Raw genomic sequence first — 18,256 nt, forward strand, 5'->3', positions numbered from 1 at the left:
TTTTGCATCGCTTTTTCCGCCTTTTGATCCTTTTCTTTAAGCTTCTTCTCTGCTTTTGCTTGCTTTCTCTCCTCTTTCTCTCTCTCCTTCTCCGCTTTGCGTCGCTTCTTCTGTTCCTCTTTCTCTGTTTTAGAAGCTTTGCCTTCTTTTTCCACAATTCCTCTCACATACAATTTATCAATAAACGGTTGGAATTTCACTATTGCAACTTTCTGATCCTCAAAGCTCATGTTCTCCTTCAATAAGTCAGTGCCTGGTTGCCCATCAACCATCACACCAAACCGTTTGATCTGAAGTGGCTTTGGAAGTTGTTTGTTAAGCCAATCAATTCGTTGACGAATGAAAGTGCCGAAGTAGGCATCACGTGCCAGCATCTTCTCTGTCGGACACTTCTCTTTCAATACGTCTTTAGCTTTGGCATAAACCACATTGAGTATACAACTTAAATACGGCTTATCATTTCCCGCAATAAGTACACCCTTGATCACCGTTATACTTTTCACAAGAGACTCAACAAATTTATAAGACACGAACTCGCCAGTGCTCGTCATAATCGCAGTGTTTTTGTATTGTTTGATTTCCACAAAGTCATTGTTCAAAGTTGCTTCACATTCCGTGTTAAAATGTTCTCCAATCTCTCCAACAGTGTACCCACCAGATATTGTAGGTCCACTGCACATCAACATTTTGTTTTGAACGGAAATTTCACAACCTGGAATAACTTTACCAACGGACTCCAATTGCAAACACTTTTCTCTATTAAGTGCGATAAATCCAGTGGTTTCTATGAAAGGAAGTCCACAAAAGACTTCAATGCCTTTCCCCATAATATCCTTTAACATATTCTGATTCAGAATACCAGCACATATGAAGTACCTAACGTCAATCACTCCTGTCTTTTCTTTTCCTTTGTTGAAGACCAAAGTGCGTGATGTGCCATACCCAACTGGCTTTGATTTGCCTTCTTCTTGTTTAACCATCCCATCTACCGCTAAATCTTTCACTTTGGCCGCAAGTTTAGACTTCTTCAAAGCTTCATTAATTCTAAAAAGCAACTTTTCATAAAGTCGTGGCACTCCAACTAAAATAGTTGGTTTAAATTTTTTAGCAATTTCAATGAAATACTTCAAGTTCTCACGATACAATACGTCCGTAGAAATATAGACGTGGTACCCAACCATAATTGGTAAATACAACGAGAACAATCTCTCAACATAATACGACATGTTGTGGCACATTATATATCTGTCCTTGTTCGTCAAGTTGAACATTGATTTAAGTGCACAGCACTGTGCGATGATATTGCCATGTGTCCACATTGTGCCTCTGATCCCATTCTCAGCATATGAAAAAACTATTTCGGCAATGTCAGTAGGTTTAGCCTGTTTTCTAAACTCGTCAATTTTTGCGTCATCGACTGAGTCTGCTATTTTTTTGAAATCGTCGTAATTAACAAAACCATCGTTCATAACACCATTAATAAGTAGACATGGCAGTTTTGTGTATTTCATCAACTCAACAACATAATCTTTATTGTCCAAATCACACACAATTTGTGCTGCTCCAGACTGTTTGACAGCTTCAACCAACGAAACCATCGGCGTAGAGGGGTTCATGTGAATGACATACATCCCAGCACCTACAGCAGCCAATGAAAGCGCGTGTACCCTATAATAGTTCTTTGATATGAACATGACACCTCTTCCCTTCAAATTGAGAGAAATGTACGACTTCGTTAAGTTCTTGACTTCATCGGCAAAATCTTTCGCCAAGAGGCCAGGGACTTTGACTTTCTCTATATCAAAAAGTGCCCCTTCCATACCACTTATTCCAGCAATATAATCTTGAATTGTCATCTTCTCATTTGTTGAATTATACTTTGAAAGATTGAAAAGTGCTTTATCTGAAAGGCCTTTAATTGGTAATACGTCATCGAGTGTTTCTGGAATGACCGAATCAGGAATATCAGGAAATGGACTTGGCGATTTTCTTGGAGTCTTTTTTTCAGTTTCTTTTGGAGTCTCGTCGTCTGAAAGTTGTATTTTGGAAACCTCAACTTTACGGTGAACGTTGAGATCAAAATCATCGTCTGTGTCGGAACGAGAGGACTCGGATCGTGAGCTTTGGTTTGAACTGTGATTTGTTTCCTTTGAGTTTTCTTGTGGAACTTCAATCTCGTCGTCATTTTTGACAACTGGAGGAACGTGTTCTGTAGTATCGAGTGACATTTGTGAGCGTAATGTTTTGAGATTTCTTTTTATTGGTGGGCAGTCGTGGATTCACGTAAAAATTCAAGAAAAAAAAGCAAGTGAGACGACTTTGTTAACAGAAAAACAGCTCATTTCAAGACAAATTGAATCTTGTTTTGGAGACTTTACGGACTCAATTCACTCGTTTTTGACTTTTTTTGTTTATTTAGGTTTTTATTATTTCCTTGTGGTTTATCCTTATTCCCATGAACTCTGCCTTTTTATGGGAATAATAATTATTTATTTTTCTATATTTAAATTAAAAAATCAATTAAAAATCTATTTTATATATAATTAATAATATTATTAATCATTATTATAATTAATATAAATTATATAAATTATATTAATTATATTAATTATATTAATTATATTTGAATATTAATAATTATATATATATTAATATTATTATTTAATATATAGTTTAATTCATTTTAAATACAAATTTGAAACTTTTGTACAGTTTTGTTTTTTTTTGTACAAAATATAATAATGATTAATTATAATATTAATATAATAAAATCATTTTATTATTATGTATGAATATTATAGAAAATAATAGTTATAAATAATAAATGTTAGTCGGAAGTGGTTTTTATTCGATTTTGATCAAAAATTTTATATTTAGTTTAGTTTTAAACAAAAAAATGGAAATCAAATAATAAAAGTAATTATACTTTCTAAACCAATATACTTAATTTAAATAATTTGTTAATAATAAACAAAACCAAATACTTTCCGAAATTTGTTTGTAAATTTTCAACAAAAAAAAGTTATTCCAAAAATAAATTCTTTCTTGAGATTATCAACCTAAAATAATATAATAAATCAAATTATAACAAAACCATTTCTTTTTTATTTTTGACAAATCAGAAACGAATAGAAATCTTCGATTGATTCTATTTCTTCTCTTTACAATCTCAAGATCTTAGACATTTTTAAATTCAGTTAAACTTGAATTACCTAAGATAACTTTTCGTGACTAAAGACTAAAATTACCCTCAAACATTAAAAACCCTAAACTTCCCGTTTTTTCAATTCTTTTTACTTGAATTCAACTCAACAAATCATTAAAAGATTGAAAAACAATAAGTAATAAATAATAATAGTAAGTAATCAATCTTAAAGAAATCAGCAAGAACTGACTATTTCAAATAATAGGACCTAACACATATATGAATCAACCCCAACAAGATTCCGAAACAGAGCCCGGGGGCTGTAGCATGCCCTGGATCACCAGATTCTGCTCCATGCCGTTTGTATCTTATTTAACTATTACTTTATTATACTTAAACCATATTAATTATATATTAGAACTTGACAAGTCCCTCTTCCTACGACCTCAACAAGGTATTAACAAGAAGCGGCCACGAGTACTTTGTGGAAGTCGATGAAGACTATATAGGGGATCAGTTCAATACTTACGGCCTTGAGCGTTGTGTCCCACACTTTAGTAAAGCTTTAGACTATATTCTCGATTGTTCTGACGATTGCAGTCACTCCCGAGTGTCTCAAGAAGACTTACAGCAGTCTGCGGAGACGTTGTATGGCCTTGTCCATGCCCGTTACATTCTGACTCTCGACGGGATGAAGAAGATGCGCGTGAAAGTCAATCAACAAGCCTTTGGGTGTTGTCAGCGTGTGAAGTGTGACGAGCAGCCGTTATTACCTGTTGGGCTGTATGACACTGTAGGACAAGAGACGGTCAAATGCTTCTGCCCGAAGTGTAAAGACTTATACATTCCTATGGACCCCCACGAGAGTAAGATCGACGGATCTTTTATTGGCATGTCATTCCCACATTTGTATATGCTTCAATACCCCGATGTAGTGCTGGACTCCGACTCGTCCGACAGTTACGACGACTCCAATTCGGACGTTTTTTGTCCCACAATCTATGGCTTCAAGATCGGCAAGAAACGAGCGAACAAAGTGGAAAAAATAGTCCCACGAAAATTTGTTTGTTTTTAAGTGAATTTTTTTTGTTCAACCGTTTACACGACAAAATAGTCCATTAATTCTTGCGTGTACGAGTAGACTTCATCCGAATCAGTTCCTACTACTACTAACACATCGGTTGTGGTATTATAATAGAACGCAGTGATCTCTCCTATATGGAAGTTATACGTCTGTAAGTAATCCAAGTTGTAATTGAACTTCTGGATAATACTTTTGCCTTCAGTCACATAGATCTCATTCTTCTTGGGATCAATTGCTAAGTGCGTTGGATGAATGAAATGCCCCCGACGCTCTTCCCCTACTCCCCCTTTACTTAATAAAATGGTACCCGTCTTGTTAATTAAAACAATTCGATGATTCCCCGTGTCAGTCACGACAAACATCAATTCTTTATTCACTGTGATATTCTTGATGTCTAATGGATGATTCAAATCATCACAAATCGTCTTCACAAAACTCCCATCAACCCCAAATAACGCTATGCGGTCGTTCAACGTGTCAGTCACATATAACAAATGTTCACTCGCAACATAAACACACGACGTCGGAGAGTCTAATTTGCCCTTCCCTTCTCGTTGAATACTCCGGACAAAACGTCCTTTATTAAACATCTGAATGCGACTGTTGCCTTTATCAACTACCCATATGTACTCCTCTTTGTCATGGGTACCTACACATAACCCACTCGGTTCTTTAAACTGCCCTTTCCCACTCCCACGACCCCCAAAAATAACAAAGTCGGTGCCTATGATTTTCACACAGTCATTCCCAGAGTCAACTATCCCATACCCTTTCCCTACTATATTCAAATATTTGATATCAACTTGGTGTTTATCACTCGTTACTGACGTCGAGAAACTCTTCACTTCAGGACATACACGCACACGAAGTGGAGAATTGTCGATCTCAACACCACCACTTCGGATCTCAACAAGAACATCCCCAACACGTTTCCCAATGAACACTACTTCCTGTTCATTGACTTCTATACTAAGTTCGCCACCCAATCGTACACTCTCGTTCGTTGGTAAAGGACTCATTGGACTCATATCATCATAAAATTTTATGAGCGGCGTTTCAGAGTACCCGACCGTCCTCGGACGAGGAATCGGCGTCGCTTTCTTCACGACTATTTCAAGGCGCTGCGACGAGCTCCCGCACAACTCGCAGATTGAAAATTTCTTCGTTGCGTTGATGGGAAGAATAAAGACGGAGAGGACGTTAGTGCGACAAAAGGGGTTTGGATCCATTCGAAATGCAAAATTGATGTCATGGAGGATGTTCGAGACTTCACTTGCGTCAGTTATTGCCATCACTGATGTGATTCGTGTCACACAATTGGCCACCTTCCTTAAGTTTTGATACAACTTCGGGAGTGTAATGTCTTTCATAAAGAAAGAGTAAAACAATGAAAGACTCGAAACAGTGTGTGAGCTATGAAGACTAGCTCGACACACTCCACAAATCACACTCTGACACGTGTAACAATACATCTCCGCAGCCTTCATATGAGTTAAGCAGAACTTCCCCGGCTTAAAAATCTCAACGACGTGTTTCCGCTTGATGTGCGTCTTAGAATGCTCGATACAAAACGTCGTGGTACAATCAAAACAATACCCAAACGAAGAGGAATAACAATTCGGTGAGTCAAAGCACCGCGAAGCCTCGTAGGACGTTTTAATCCGTTTGTATGAGGTCGGAAGAATGTCCGGAGCATTTGGAGGAAGATGAATGTACTTCTTACACTTCGGGCAGTACAATTCGTTCTCAGTGTCCGAATAGGTATTGTAACTCTTTTGAACTTTCATGAGCGACAAAATACAGTCGCGACAAATTACATGGAAACATGGAAGAACTTTAGGAAGGGATGGGACTGTGAAATAGCCATCACAGAATTCGCAGTGATAACTATCACGTAATGTGTGGCGTAGCATAGTTTTACCTTTTATAGTTTCTTTTATAATTATTGTAATAATTTTGTTTTATAATTTTTATTATATTTTTTATTACATTTTTTATTATATTTATTATTATATTTTTTCTTAATTGTTTTCTTAAATTTTTCTTAAATTTTTATTAAATTTTTATTATATTTATTATTTTTTTTTTTTATCATTATTTTTTATAATCAATTTTATTTACCTTTGTTATTAATTAATCAATAAATTAATAAATCTAAAACTCAACCAAATAGTTTGATTACTAATATTCAATAGAATCCTATTCATTCTTGAGCATCAAGATATCTGTGTACAATCTGGAGATATTCATTTTCCAAATTTTTAATAGTTTGGTCCTTCTCACTTTCAAGAATGACATTTCCGACGGAATGGATGGGTAAGACGTTCAAAGAAGTTCCTGATAAAAAGGCCTTGAACTGATAAAGCTCAGATGTATGGACGCATTGTGTGACGACATTCATTCCAAGTGCTTGAGCGGCTTGTAACACGTATTTCCGCGTGACGCCGATCAAGACCAAATTGTCTGGTGTTGTATATAGAGTGTTGTTCTTAACAAAGAAGACATTTGAGTGACTTCCTTCTGTATAACACTGGTCCGAATTAATCAACAACACACTAAACACGACTTGGCCAAAGTAAACTTGTTTCATTGCTTCAGACACGGTGGTGGTGTAGTTCTGTCGAATACTTTTCATATTTGGGTTTTCTCGTGTGACTTGGACTTCGCCAAGGATCACGCCGTTCCTTCTCATTTCCTCTGTAGGATAGTGGTGGACGTTTTGATGGACGAGAACGATACTTGGCGAGACAACTACTCGCAAATTTCCATTGACCAATTGGAGTCTTGAAATCAGTTTTGGAAGTTGCGTTTGGACGATTTCTACAGCGGAACTGTTCTGTTTCTGGGCTTCGACTTTCTCAATCGACTTGGTAAGTCGCGCTATGTGGTCTTCTTTAAATAGAACTTTGCTGTTGATAACTCGGATGACTTCATAAACTAATGGCTCTGTTGTTGGTTGAGTAAGCTCTTCAAGTTCTTTAGACTCGACAGACACAAGTGAGGAGTTAATAGAGACATAAGAACCAACAACTTGTTGCTTTGTTAAATACACAGACATTAAACTCAAAAGTTCTTCTAGTTCATTTTTATAGTTTCGTAATAACTTTTTGATCTAATTTGAGAAGTCTTTCACTTTCTTGTTTAAAACACAATCTGGTAAATAACATTTTTTTGTGTGTTATTCATTTTTTGGGTGAAAAATGTTTTTAAAACCATTGTATGAAAATATTAATAAATTTATTATTAATATTATAATTGTATTTATAGTAATATAATAGTTTGTTAAGTATTAAGTTATAATAAATAAGTTTGTGTAAATTCTAAAAAGTTTCAATTCCAATTTAAAGAAATAGTTCAGAAATATAAAAAATGTGTGTTATTTTTCATTGAATGAGAATTCAGTCTTGAACTGTTTTCGATATTTGGATCCCCACCCCCAATATTTAAAAAATGTTTTACTTAAACAATTTTTAAAATATTAATAAAAAAGAAGTATTTTAATAGTAAGACTTCTTTGCTAAACAACAAGTGACGGATTGAACAATCATATTTTCGATGATTTTCAAAGACAAATGACAAACTATAAGAATAATCAAAATAAACTAGAATAAGCAAACAGGAGATGGAAATTGATGATTTGCGAGCAATAATATATCGTCAGGCGTTATTCTTGAGTTCCTTAAGTTATGAAGATTTCCAAGACAAACAAAATGAGATGCGCGCCCTTTCCAATTTGTTGAATGAGAATATGACAACTCGAGATGACGCAGAAATTGCACTGAAAAACGCCCAAAACGCATTGAAAACAGCTCAACAGAATTCCACCCTTCAAAAAACGGTTGTCCCCAAAATCCGTGCCGACATCACTTTCACCCAACAAAAATATTTTCTCGCAAACCAAAAAGTCCAAAAACTCGAGAAAGAAAAACAAATTTTATTAAAAACAATAGATTCTTTAAAACTAGAACTCGACATCCACACGGAAATAGTCGAATCTCTTCAACCACCCGTTCAACCCAAAAAGTCCAGAGTAAAAGATGACTTCCTGTTTGTCGAGATAGTTGATCAACAAGTCAACACAAGTGGTGACCCACCAACAAGTCAAGCCTCAAACTCTTCCCTTCAATCTTCTCAAGGCTTTAAGTCCGTCCAATTTAAAACGATTCAAAAAAGTGAAATAACGAAGAGCACACCTCCTCAACAAGAGAAAGAGAGTACATCCAACCCTCCCATTTTTGTGGATGGGAAAGATGAAGTGAAAGTGTTTAATAGGCCAATACCAAAAGCGCATCATTATCAGACTTTTAAAGATATCAAAACTCTCTCTCAAAGCACCGATTTCAACGATTTCAAAGAGAATTTCGAATTCCTCAAACTCGGCTTTTATCATGATGAAAATAACATCGAGACAACAACAGACTCTATCGCCTTTGCTGGCTTGGACGTCTTCAATAAAGGTGCTGATTTGGCAACCAGCACTAAAATGGTGCCTTACATTCAAACGGGTGGCCATTACGTCGCCGTTGTGACAAAAATCCCCGCCAAAATCCCGTTCATTAAAAAGGTGGCAAAACCAATTTACAAGACGGCAAAGGGGTGCGAGAACGCAGCCAAAATCATTGAACGTAAAGAAGCTATTAATGAGTATATGGTACAATCCGCTATGATGTTTCATTCTGCTTCTAAGCAAAATGGATATTTATCAACGGTTTGTTCCACTATTAAATACTCAACTGTTATGGCTTGTGAAGACTATCTCTTCCCAACCTTCTTACCTTTTTACGATTGGTTCCATTAACCACTCTTTTTTTATCGGTAATTTATACTTTTTTTTTACTGGTTATATCGGATTTTCCTCTTTTGAACAATTCGAAGGAAATTTATTTACCGATATAATGCAAAACCATTTAATGTATTATTAATTTACTATTAGTAATAGTATATTATAAGATAGCATTCGATGTTATAATCAAATTATTATTATTAATTAATAAGTAGTAAATTATTAATTAAATAATTAATAATTTGACACAGAAAATAAAAAATGATTTGTCGCTATAATTGTAAATCTAATAAGGTATTAACAATTTACTATAGTTGATACTATTTAATACTATACTAATGTTAATACTATTTACTAATTTTCTCTTCTGTATGTATTAATTTAATAATAAATAATTAAATTAATAGTATTAATTAATTAAATATAAATAATTACATTAATATAATTAATTAAACAATTAATAAATTAATACATAACTAGATTAAATTATTTTTTTACTATCTGAGAAATAGTACGATAGTAATATGATTGGTCGTGGTAATGTCTTAGTTGGAATTCTCTCGATTGTATTTCTGATCTTGGGCTCGCTGTATTCCCAAAGCGACGTGATTTATACCCAACTTTTTGAAGACATTTTAAAAGAGAAAAATAAGATGCCACTTCCTATACCCATGGAGCCCCAACAAATCAAACGTTTGAACAATTACGCTGGCAGTGATTGTGGTGCAAAGGTACTTACGACGAACGAAGGGTCTATTGGAGCGAACAATTTGTTGAATACGAATCGAGACAGTTACTATCTTTCTCCGTGCAAGAATCACGTCCACTTTGTTATTGAGTTATGCCAAGCAATTCAAATCAAACAATTTGGCGTTGCCAATTACGAGTTGTTTAGCAATCAATTTGAGAATGTTTCTTTGTCGTGTTCAGTGAATGGGACGCAGTGGATTCCACTGGGGAACTTCACTTTTGTGAACCAAAAGATCTTACATTTGGTGACCATCCCGACTCCAAAGTGGTGTCGCTACGTCTTATTTGTTGAGAACAGTTGGTACGGAAAGGAGTTCTACTGTTCGATCAATCAATTTGTAGCTTATGGGGTGTCTTCCTTAGACGAATTAGTCGTTACTATAGTTCAACCAGAAGAAGTTAAAACAGTGGTGGCAACTTCTTTAGCTGAAAACATGACAAAGTTCGCCGAATCTCAAATTCTTGAGATTCAGAGATTAAATAAGGAGATCGTTCGTCTCAGAAACTCATTTTACGATCTCGAACACTTATCAAACGGAAAGATACAAACAACCTTCTACGGCTTACTTATATTGTCGATAGTCCTCTTTCTCGTGTTGGCCTATTGGCTATTCATGTTGTCAAAACAGTGTTATATCACGGAGTTGAAGGCTAAACAACCTTCGTTCCAACTCCTCAATCCAAGACCAACTTTCTCGCCACCACTCCAACAGATGGCGGCGCACAAAAAGGCAGATGCAATGTCAAATACACTCGGAAATATATTGGCGGGAGCTATTAAGTCGACGTCAGGGTCAGCACCAAGCTCAATGTCGGCTTCTTTGTCATCTTCACCATCACGGTCACCACCATTGGGTAAGAGTCTGACTCCACCTCCGAGGACTAACTGATTAATTGTTTATTTATTCCACTTTTAAACGTGATTTGATAAGTTGACAAGTTGATTTCAAATTGTCATGTTTTTAATCATCAAAACTTAATAAATGTATTAATTATTTTTATCTATTTTAATAATTTTATTAGATTCTTGATAAAAATAGAACAATTGTGTTTATATAGTAAAATCTATTTAAATATTAACTATAAAAAACACTCAGATTGTCAAAGTTGAGAAGATTGCTCTTGGAAAGAACGAGAGCGCTTATGAGGGAAGGAAATGACTGGAACATCGAAAAGAGGGATCCTCATTTTTTGAACGAGCTTCCCATCTTTAGGAGAATGACGGGTCTTTATATTTCTTGTCTCTTTGTTAGTCTTTAGTGAAGGATGAGACGTGGGTTGTGTACATGTTTGCTTTTGTGGTGTGTTGTTGTTCAAACCCTCTTGGCAACAGTTTAAATCACTTGTTTTGTCCATATCTTTTTTTGGCTTTAGGTTAGAAAGCTTCTCACGGAGAAGATACACCTTCTGAGCTTCGTTGAATTGGAAAATCAATTTATCGATGTAGTATGATTCTTCCATCAGACTTCAAATTCTAAATCAAAAGATGAGTTTATTTTCCTTTTTATAATTGTCAATTATCTTAAATGGATTTTTTACTAAAAATAAATAAAAAATGGTATTATTCAACTATTATTATAATTAATTTTACTATATGTAAAAAACTATTATTTGAGCCATCCTGTTATTTAGATTATTTCACTATTTTTTTTTTTTCTTTTCATTGTAAAATTGATATGTTTAAATAAAAACCAAAAATTAAAAACAATATTATAATTATAATATTATAATACATTAATTATAATTATTTTTTAAAAGTCTCTCTTTTTACCACAAACACTCATTTTTTCAATCTGATTTGACTAACGTAACGATAGTAATATTAAAGCGCAAAATTTCAGTCAACAAATCAATGAGGTAATACTATTTTTCATTCCAGAATATGGTTCGCTTTCCATTTCTCCAACTCCTTTGTGACGTCTGCCTCTCTCTTTGCCCACCATGGCACGTCCGTCTCGAACTTCTCTCCATCGATCTCATACTTCCACGCGTGGAGATAAATCTCCAGTTGTTCTGGATCCCCTTTAATTTTATTGCATTCATCGCACCAATCTACCTTCTCCCATTTCTTTAGATCACCTTTGTATTCGCTTTCAATGATTCCGTCGTCATCGCAATGTTTTGTACTATCAAATTTCGCTCCATAAATCGGATCATTAGCGACTGGGTGTCCAATTTCTTTTAAGTGGACTCTCAGTTGGTGTGTCCTTCCACTTTCCAGTTTCCCGGTGATAACTGTTGTGTTACTTTTCTCGTCATAAAACAGTGGTTCAAATTGGCTTTTTGACGCTTTTCCTTTTTCCTCGTCGATGTGTTGGACCATGACGTCAATTTTTTCTTTTTTGCTTTGTCTTCCGATCTTTCCTTCGACGGTCACCATTTCACTCATTTTCCCTCTTACACGAATCAAATAGACTTTAGCCGTCTGTTTTGAACAAATCTTCTCCCCGACCCGTCGCGCCGCGTCGGCACTTTTTGCCAATATTAAGATCCCTGATGTCATTCTATCTAATCGATGAACTGGTCGAAGTGTTTTCAACCCCAAAGATGCCATTATAAAGACTACAGTGTTATGCCTATAACGGCCACATGGATGAACGGGGATAGACCCAGGTTTATCAACCACAATAAAGTCTTGAGTTTCTTTAATTATTTTAACCTCTTGAGATGTGACTGGAGGTTCATGGCGATGCACACGATGTCCAATGTGATCGCCCATTCGCACTTTATATGACAAAGTCGTTGGAAGATCATTCACAGTAATGTCTCCTCTTTGAATCGCTAACTCAGTTCCATTGACGTCACACACTTTAAATTCACTTACAAAGACTTCTACAATAGATTTGCCTACCCACCTCCCTTTGGCATTGACTTTAAAATTATAGTAATATGGTTGAACTCGTCGATAATTATTTTCAAAGTAATATGTAGTTTCTAAAAGTTCTTCTGCAGTGATCAAATCTAATTGTTCATCCACTTTTTTAAGTTGTTCGCGTTCCAATGCCTTCGCTTTCTTCCGCTTTAAAGATAATTGGTAACTGGCATTTGTTTCATCAATTGGTTTCCGTGGGGCATGCCGACCTGAGTCGCTCATTATTTTTTTTACATTTAAAACAGACTTTTTATTCAATAAAATATTAATAAACCCTTTCGAAAAACTCATCAGTCTTTTATATTAAAAATATTTACTCGTAAATTCAAATTTTTAAAATCAGTTCAATTGTATCATTCAAATTACACAAAATAACTACTCATCTAGAAAATAAAAATGAGTATTATTTTTAAGTTCTCATTTCTCAAATGATATTTCATGTCATTAAAAAAAACTTTCATTTCAAAATGAAAGATTTTAAATATAGTATATTAACTATAAAAATAACTATAACAATTAAACATTGAATGATGTTAATTATAAAGTTCTTGCACTATGACAAACGTGGCCATCAGTCCTGCAAATATGAAAGACCCGACAACACCCACAAACAGCACATCCCAAAATTCTTTCCATCCTTTTTTGTGGTCTTCGAGTTGTTTAGCTTTCAGTGTTTTGTCGTCTTTTTTGTCTTCCATAGAGGATTGTTTTTAATTAAAATATTTTCATTAATTTTTTTATCTTTTTTAGGGTTGGGGTGCTATTTAAACCTCGTCTCAGAAATGTTGTCAACGAAGAACCAAAGCGGATCCTTGCTCTTTAGCATCCATCTCGTCAAAATTCTTCAAGAGAAAGTTGTTAATTCCTATACAAGGTGGTATCACCTCAGCATTTGAAATTGACAGGATATCTTTGTACTTTTATTCTATTTCTTGAACAACGACGTTTAAGAAATCTATCAAATCCTTCTATAAATTAATTAATCTTAAGTTATTATATGAATAATTAAACTAGACTTTATAGATTTTTTTATTATAATTCATAGTTGAGTATTTTAGTTTTTTAACCATAATGTAACTACATGTTTTAGTATATAATTTAATTATAAAGATTAGTTAAGAAGATAGTTCTTTATGGAATTAATATTGAAATTCATAATTTATAATATTGTATTATACATATAATACGGTTTATTTATGTTTGCAATAAATGATCATCAAACTATTTTTAATGATTTTTGTAATTAAAAATATTAATTACAAAAACCTTTGATAAAAAAGATTGAAATAAAAAATAATAATTTCATACTTTATGAGCTACATAGTCTTCGATGGCATTGTCAAGTGTAGTGTTTTGTTCAATGACGTATCCCAATTGTGACAACAAAGAGATACATATTTTAAGTGCAGATTCAAATGAATTTACTTCACAAAAATCCCAAAAGTCGTTCAAAAGCAATTTATCTGCAAACTCCTTCTGATCGTCAAGTTTCATTATCTGGTTAGTATTATTCTCAAATATTGGTAATTGCGTTACTTGTGTTTTAAGAACCAGTCTTATCATTGTGAATAATGGTGCGAGAAGAACCACCGACTTCACCGAAAGTTGGTCGATGAATGTCCGTTGGTTTTTGTTTGTCATCTTAGACAAAATGCCAAACAAAACTTTCTGGATTTTTTTGGCGTCTTCTGTGTTCTCATTCCTCCCACCACTCAATTTTCTGTATTCCTCAATTTTATCAATCATGATTGGGAAAAAAGTGAGATTTGGCGCAATCTCAGCCGCATATGCGCAAACTTGGTCCAAATTAGCCTCCACAAGACCTCTTGCGATTTTTACTGAAAATTCGAATGGTGCTCGTTCCGCCTCAATCTTCGCCCCGCTTTCTTTTGATTTTTTGAAAATTAAATTTTGTTCTTGGCACAAAAAGTCAAAAACCTCTGAAAAGTCGCAAATGGGCGGATTTTGATAATAATCCACAAACTTGAAATATACACTTGAACTTGTTGTGATCTCCAAAGTTATTTTTTCTATTGTCTTCATATCGAAAAAGTTTATGTTTTCAAAAAACAGCTTCGGTTCATTGTGGATGTAACACGTGTTGTGCGCCAAATATGAAATTTTGAGTTCTGTCGGAAGAAGAGCAAATGTTTTTGTCATTGTTGAAATCTCCAATCGTTCGTGATTGTAAAAATCAACATTTCTGAAAATTGCAGGAACGAGAGTACATTTAAGGCAAGAAATTGGACGGAAATTTGAAGACAAAAAGAGGGTCTTCCGAGTGGCGTAGTCGGGCTCTTTGCCTACAAGCGCCAAACGATATATCTTCTCCATCAAACAAACGTTGGGAAGGTCCGTTGAATACGTCTTGATAATTTCGTTCTTGAAATACTTTTCGACATCGAAGTCTTTCTTTTGAGGAAAGGCAAATTGAATGAAGACGTTGGTAGCTGCAGGAATTTTTAATACATTAGAAAAGCGTTCCAGAACATAAGGAACCTTTTCTAATATTGATGAATAACAATCCTTTTGGATGGAGTACACAAACTCTACATTACCTATTCCTTTCACCACATTTTCTACAGTTTCTTGAAGTAAAATGTCGTTATCCAAATATATCAAATTTCTCATCTCCAAACTCTTGAAAATCGCCTCAGCACATTTCATTCGGACATCCCACGAATAGCTCTCTGTGTTATCTTTGTCTTTGAAAATTTTGAATATGACATTACGGATCACTTCTTCTCGATTCAACAATCTCCACAACTTGACAACTCGCTCGTTCAAGTCTCTCACCGCGGCTTGCTTGCACCCAAAGGCTATTGTTCCTTGGACACACATTGATATGAGCTCAACGGTTTCCTTCCCACTTTTTACCTTTGTTGTACACGTGTCTATTTGCTTTTTGTCAAATAACGACAAGAAGTTTTTCAAGGTTTCTCCACTCTCTTTTTTGAGAACTGCAATGTACCCTTCGTACATTCTCAACATCTCAACGAGCGCTGCATCTCCCATTTTTGTGACTTTACCAAAACACTCGCAAAGCACCTTTTCTTGCTCGGTAGCCGCCGACACCGCGTTTTTCGGGTCTTTTCTCTTCTTAGCGTCCTCCGCAAAGTTATAAAAGACGTTAGAAAACAGTGGAAACACCGTCGAAATTCTTGGCGTTCTTTCGTACGAGAAGATTTCGAAATTAGTGAGTGTAGTCTTCTGTTGTACAAACTCTCTGACCTTCTTCCATTCATCTTTGAGTGTTTCTAGTGGCATACACGTGTTGAGTAACACCGTAATGACATTTGCTTTTGCTCTTAATGCTTTATTTAAGAAGACGTGGTAGAACAACGACAGATACTGAACACCATCAAACCACTCTTTTTGTGTCACAAACGCGGTTTGGAGTTTTTCAAAGACGATTTGTTTGTGCGCCATTGTTTCTTTGATTCCCGATTCGTTGATCCTAATGGCACTAATATCTTTCAAATCGACATAGTCCACTGCCTTTCTTTCTATTTCCAACTGGCACTTTTCGTTCTCCAAAGTTGTGTTGAGTGTGAGTTGTACAAAGGTGGTCATGCATTTCACGGACGACGACAAGTCGACTCTTCCAAGGACTTTTGTGTGGATCAAAATTTCGTCGGAATACGCGTTTGTGCACTCCGGGAGGTTTCCCATCCAACCTGAAAGTGACTCGAAAATGGCTTTGAGGAGTTTTAAAAGAACGTCTTCTTCATTATTAGTATGTGTGTTGACAGTAAGTAAAGGGTTTCTCACCTTCAGTCTTGCATTAATAAGATCGTAGAGTGTACTATAAGTCTTTCCTTTACACACTGCAACTAAAAATGGATATTTATATGTCGCAGTGATTTGCTCGATAACGTTTTCAACTTCTTTAAAACAAAGTGCCTTTGTAAAGATTGAAAGTAACACCAAATGAAATGTAAACATTTTGGTGTACAAATCGGAGCGACTGTAAAACTCCTTTCCAACACTTCGCTGTGACATTTTCCTCAGCACTTTGAAGAAGTCGGTTAATACTTCGACATCACATTTGTATGGGGTATGCTCTATCCCTATAAGAAGAGCAGAAATCGTTTGACAGAAGTCGTTCTTTCTCATCTGAGCGACGTTTTCGGTATTAAAAAAATGAGTAAAGAAACACAAAGCTCCACGGAGATACAAGTCGGGACGTGCAAGAGTTTTGTAAACCATTTTTGTGGTGACTTTCCTTTGAAACTCAATATCAAAACGATTGACTACTGCAGAAAATGTTTTTCCCGCTTGGGACAGAACTCTATAATCCGTGTCATATATAAATTCAAAAATCATTTCGTTGAGATTTGCTTTTTCTTCAAGCAAAATGGGGGTTGGAAGGGTTTCAAAAACTCGAAGAAAATTTATTTTTGAAGGCCATGGCGTGTTAAGTGGAAGTCCTTTAAAAATGTTTTTCATTTCTTGTGGAACGGAATTTGTCATGGAAAACATTTGTATAACTTTCATTGCGTTGACGTAGACAGCTGAATGTCATAACTTATTATTATTTGATAATACTAATAGTATAATATATAGTATTCATAATAGTATAATATTCTATTTTAAATTATAAACAAACAAACCGTCTAAAACAGTTGTTGAACTTTTTTGTTCTGGAAAATATGTTTTGACAAAAACACTTTTTTCTATTGCAAATTTCTCCAAAAAAATATCAAACGACTGGAATTTGTGATAAAAAAATGAGAACGTGGTGACAAAACTTAATGCAGTGACGTACAGATGCCTATCAAACTTTTCTGGTTGATAGAAAATGTCATGTGTAATGGACTTCATACTTTCGTTTTTGTTGACACAAACTGTGAATGTGTGATGTGGAAACAACGTGAGTGCATTTGTTAATACGTTGAGACACGTTGCTTTAATGTTACTATGTTGAACCTTTTGAAACGTCTCAAAAACGCTTTCGAGTAATTCCTTTTCTGGCAACACATTTTGTTGCAATCCAAAAATGTTATTAACAATTTCCAATGCCGTCAAAACGACATTTTGTGGCACATCGGTTTGTAAGATTTTTTTCGAAAGAACAAGACTTTCCTCCACAATCGACTTTTTGACAAGCCACTTGAGGCTTTGGAAAATCCCGAAGATTTCCTTTAAAAATAGAAGAAACAAATCGATTGATTGTTGCTCCAAAATTTTGTTTTCAAAAAGTTTGAGTGTTGTCATCAAATGTTCGTTTTGGTGTTGGTGATGACAAATAATGACATATATTGCCGCGTATGCTTTTTTATTGAGTTGATTTGGTGTAACAAAATTAGTTAAGTTGTGGTAATTACGGAGCAAAGTTATGACATCGTGATTACTTATTGTGACATTATAAACATCAATCAAATTCTGCCCGATGATTTCTATAAGTTGCGTGTGTTGAGTTTCGGTTTCAAAAATCAAGAATATAGCCTTCCAAAGATCTTCAAAATATTTACTGACTTTTTCCGTCTTCATAAATTTCATTAATAAAACGATCTTGACAAAAACATATTTGGAGGACTTTGGTTTTGTTGTGTGATTTTCTATGAAGTATTGGAATAACACGGGAAACACAGCATCTTGAAATTCAACACTTTGTATTTC

General features: G+C 34.9%; 8 protein-coding genes across 8 annotated transcripts; 3 read left to right on the plus strand and 5 right to left on the minus strand.

Moving 5' to 3' along the window:
- EIN_274100 (AMP dependent ligase/synthetase, putative) lies at window positions 1-2,228 on the minus strand (the record flags this gene model as incomplete). Its single annotated transcript, XM_004254566.1, has 1 exon — window positions 1-2,228. A coding segment is annotated over one exon (2,228 nt), but the record flags the coding sequence as incomplete, so codon positions are not given.
- A 1,196-nt stretch (window positions 2,229-3,424) lies between these two features.
- On the plus strand, window positions 3,425-4,220 carry EIN_274110 (casein kinase II subunit beta, putative; the record flags this gene model as incomplete). The annotated part of the gene is made up of 2 exons (XM_004254567.1): window positions 3,425-3,504; window positions 3,614-4,220. The coding sequence occupies 2 exons, from the start codon at window positions 3,425-3,427 to the stop codon at window positions 4,218-4,220; spliced, it is 687 nt and encodes a 228-aa protein (XP_004254615.1).
- A 23-nt stretch (window positions 4,221-4,243) lies between these two features.
- Window positions 4,244-6,142, minus strand: EIN_274120 (nhl repeat-containing protein, putative; the record flags this gene model as incomplete). The annotated part of the gene is made up of 1 exon (XM_004254568.1): window positions 4,244-6,142. The coding sequence occupies one exon, from the start codon at window positions 6,140-6,142 to the stop codon at window positions 4,244-4,246; it is 1,899 nt and encodes a 632-aa protein (XP_004254616.1).
- A 290-nt stretch (window positions 6,143-6,432) lies between these two features.
- Window positions 6,433-7,287, minus strand: EIN_274130 (D-alanine aminotransferase, putative; the record flags this gene model as incomplete). Its single annotated transcript, XM_004254569.1, has 1 exon — window positions 6,433-7,287. One exon carries the CDS (start codon window positions 7,285-7,287, stop codon window positions 6,433-6,435), a length of 855 nt encoding a protein of 284 aa, XP_004254617.1.
- Window positions 7,288-7,851: 564 nt separating this feature from the next.
- EIN_274140 (hypothetical protein) lies at window positions 7,852-9,027 on the plus strand (the record flags this gene model as incomplete). The annotated part of the gene is made up of 1 exon (XM_004254570.1): window positions 7,852-9,027. One exon carries the CDS (start codon window positions 7,852-7,854, stop codon window positions 9,025-9,027), a length of 1,176 nt encoding a protein of 391 aa, XP_004254618.1.
- Window positions 9,028-9,536: 509 nt separating this feature from the next.
- Window positions 9,537-10,652, plus strand: EIN_274150 (hypothetical protein; the record flags this gene model as incomplete). Its single annotated transcript, XM_004254571.1, has 1 exon — window positions 9,537-10,652. One exon carries the CDS (start codon window positions 9,537-9,539, stop codon window positions 10,650-10,652), a length of 1,116 nt encoding a protein of 371 aa, XP_004254619.1.
- Window positions 10,653-11,632: 980 nt separating this feature from the next.
- Window positions 11,633-12,856, minus strand: EIN_274160 (ribosomal pseudouridine synthase, putative; the record flags this gene model as incomplete). Its single annotated transcript, XM_004254572.1, has 1 exon — window positions 11,633-12,856. The coding sequence occupies one exon, from the start codon at window positions 12,854-12,856 to the stop codon at window positions 11,633-11,635; it is 1,224 nt and encodes a 407-aa protein (XP_004254620.1).
- Window positions 12,857-13,936: 1,080 nt separating this feature from the next.
- EIN_274170 (hypothetical protein) lies at window positions 13,937-16,843 on the minus strand (the record flags this gene model as incomplete). Its single annotated transcript, XM_004254573.1, has 1 exon — window positions 13,937-16,843. The coding sequence occupies one exon, from the start codon at window positions 16,841-16,843 to the stop codon at window positions 13,937-13,939; it is 2,907 nt and encodes a 968-aa protein (XP_004254621.1).
- Window positions 16,844-18,256: the final 1,413 nt, after the last annotated feature.

This window comes from Entamoeba invadens, assembly GCF_000330505.1.
Source record: "Entamoeba invadens IP1 unplaced genomic scaffold scaff_1105074725195, whole genome shotgun sequence".
In the NCBI taxonomy this organism is placed as follows: Eukaryota; Evosea; order Mastigamoebida; family Endamoebidae; genus Entamoeba; species Entamoeba invadens.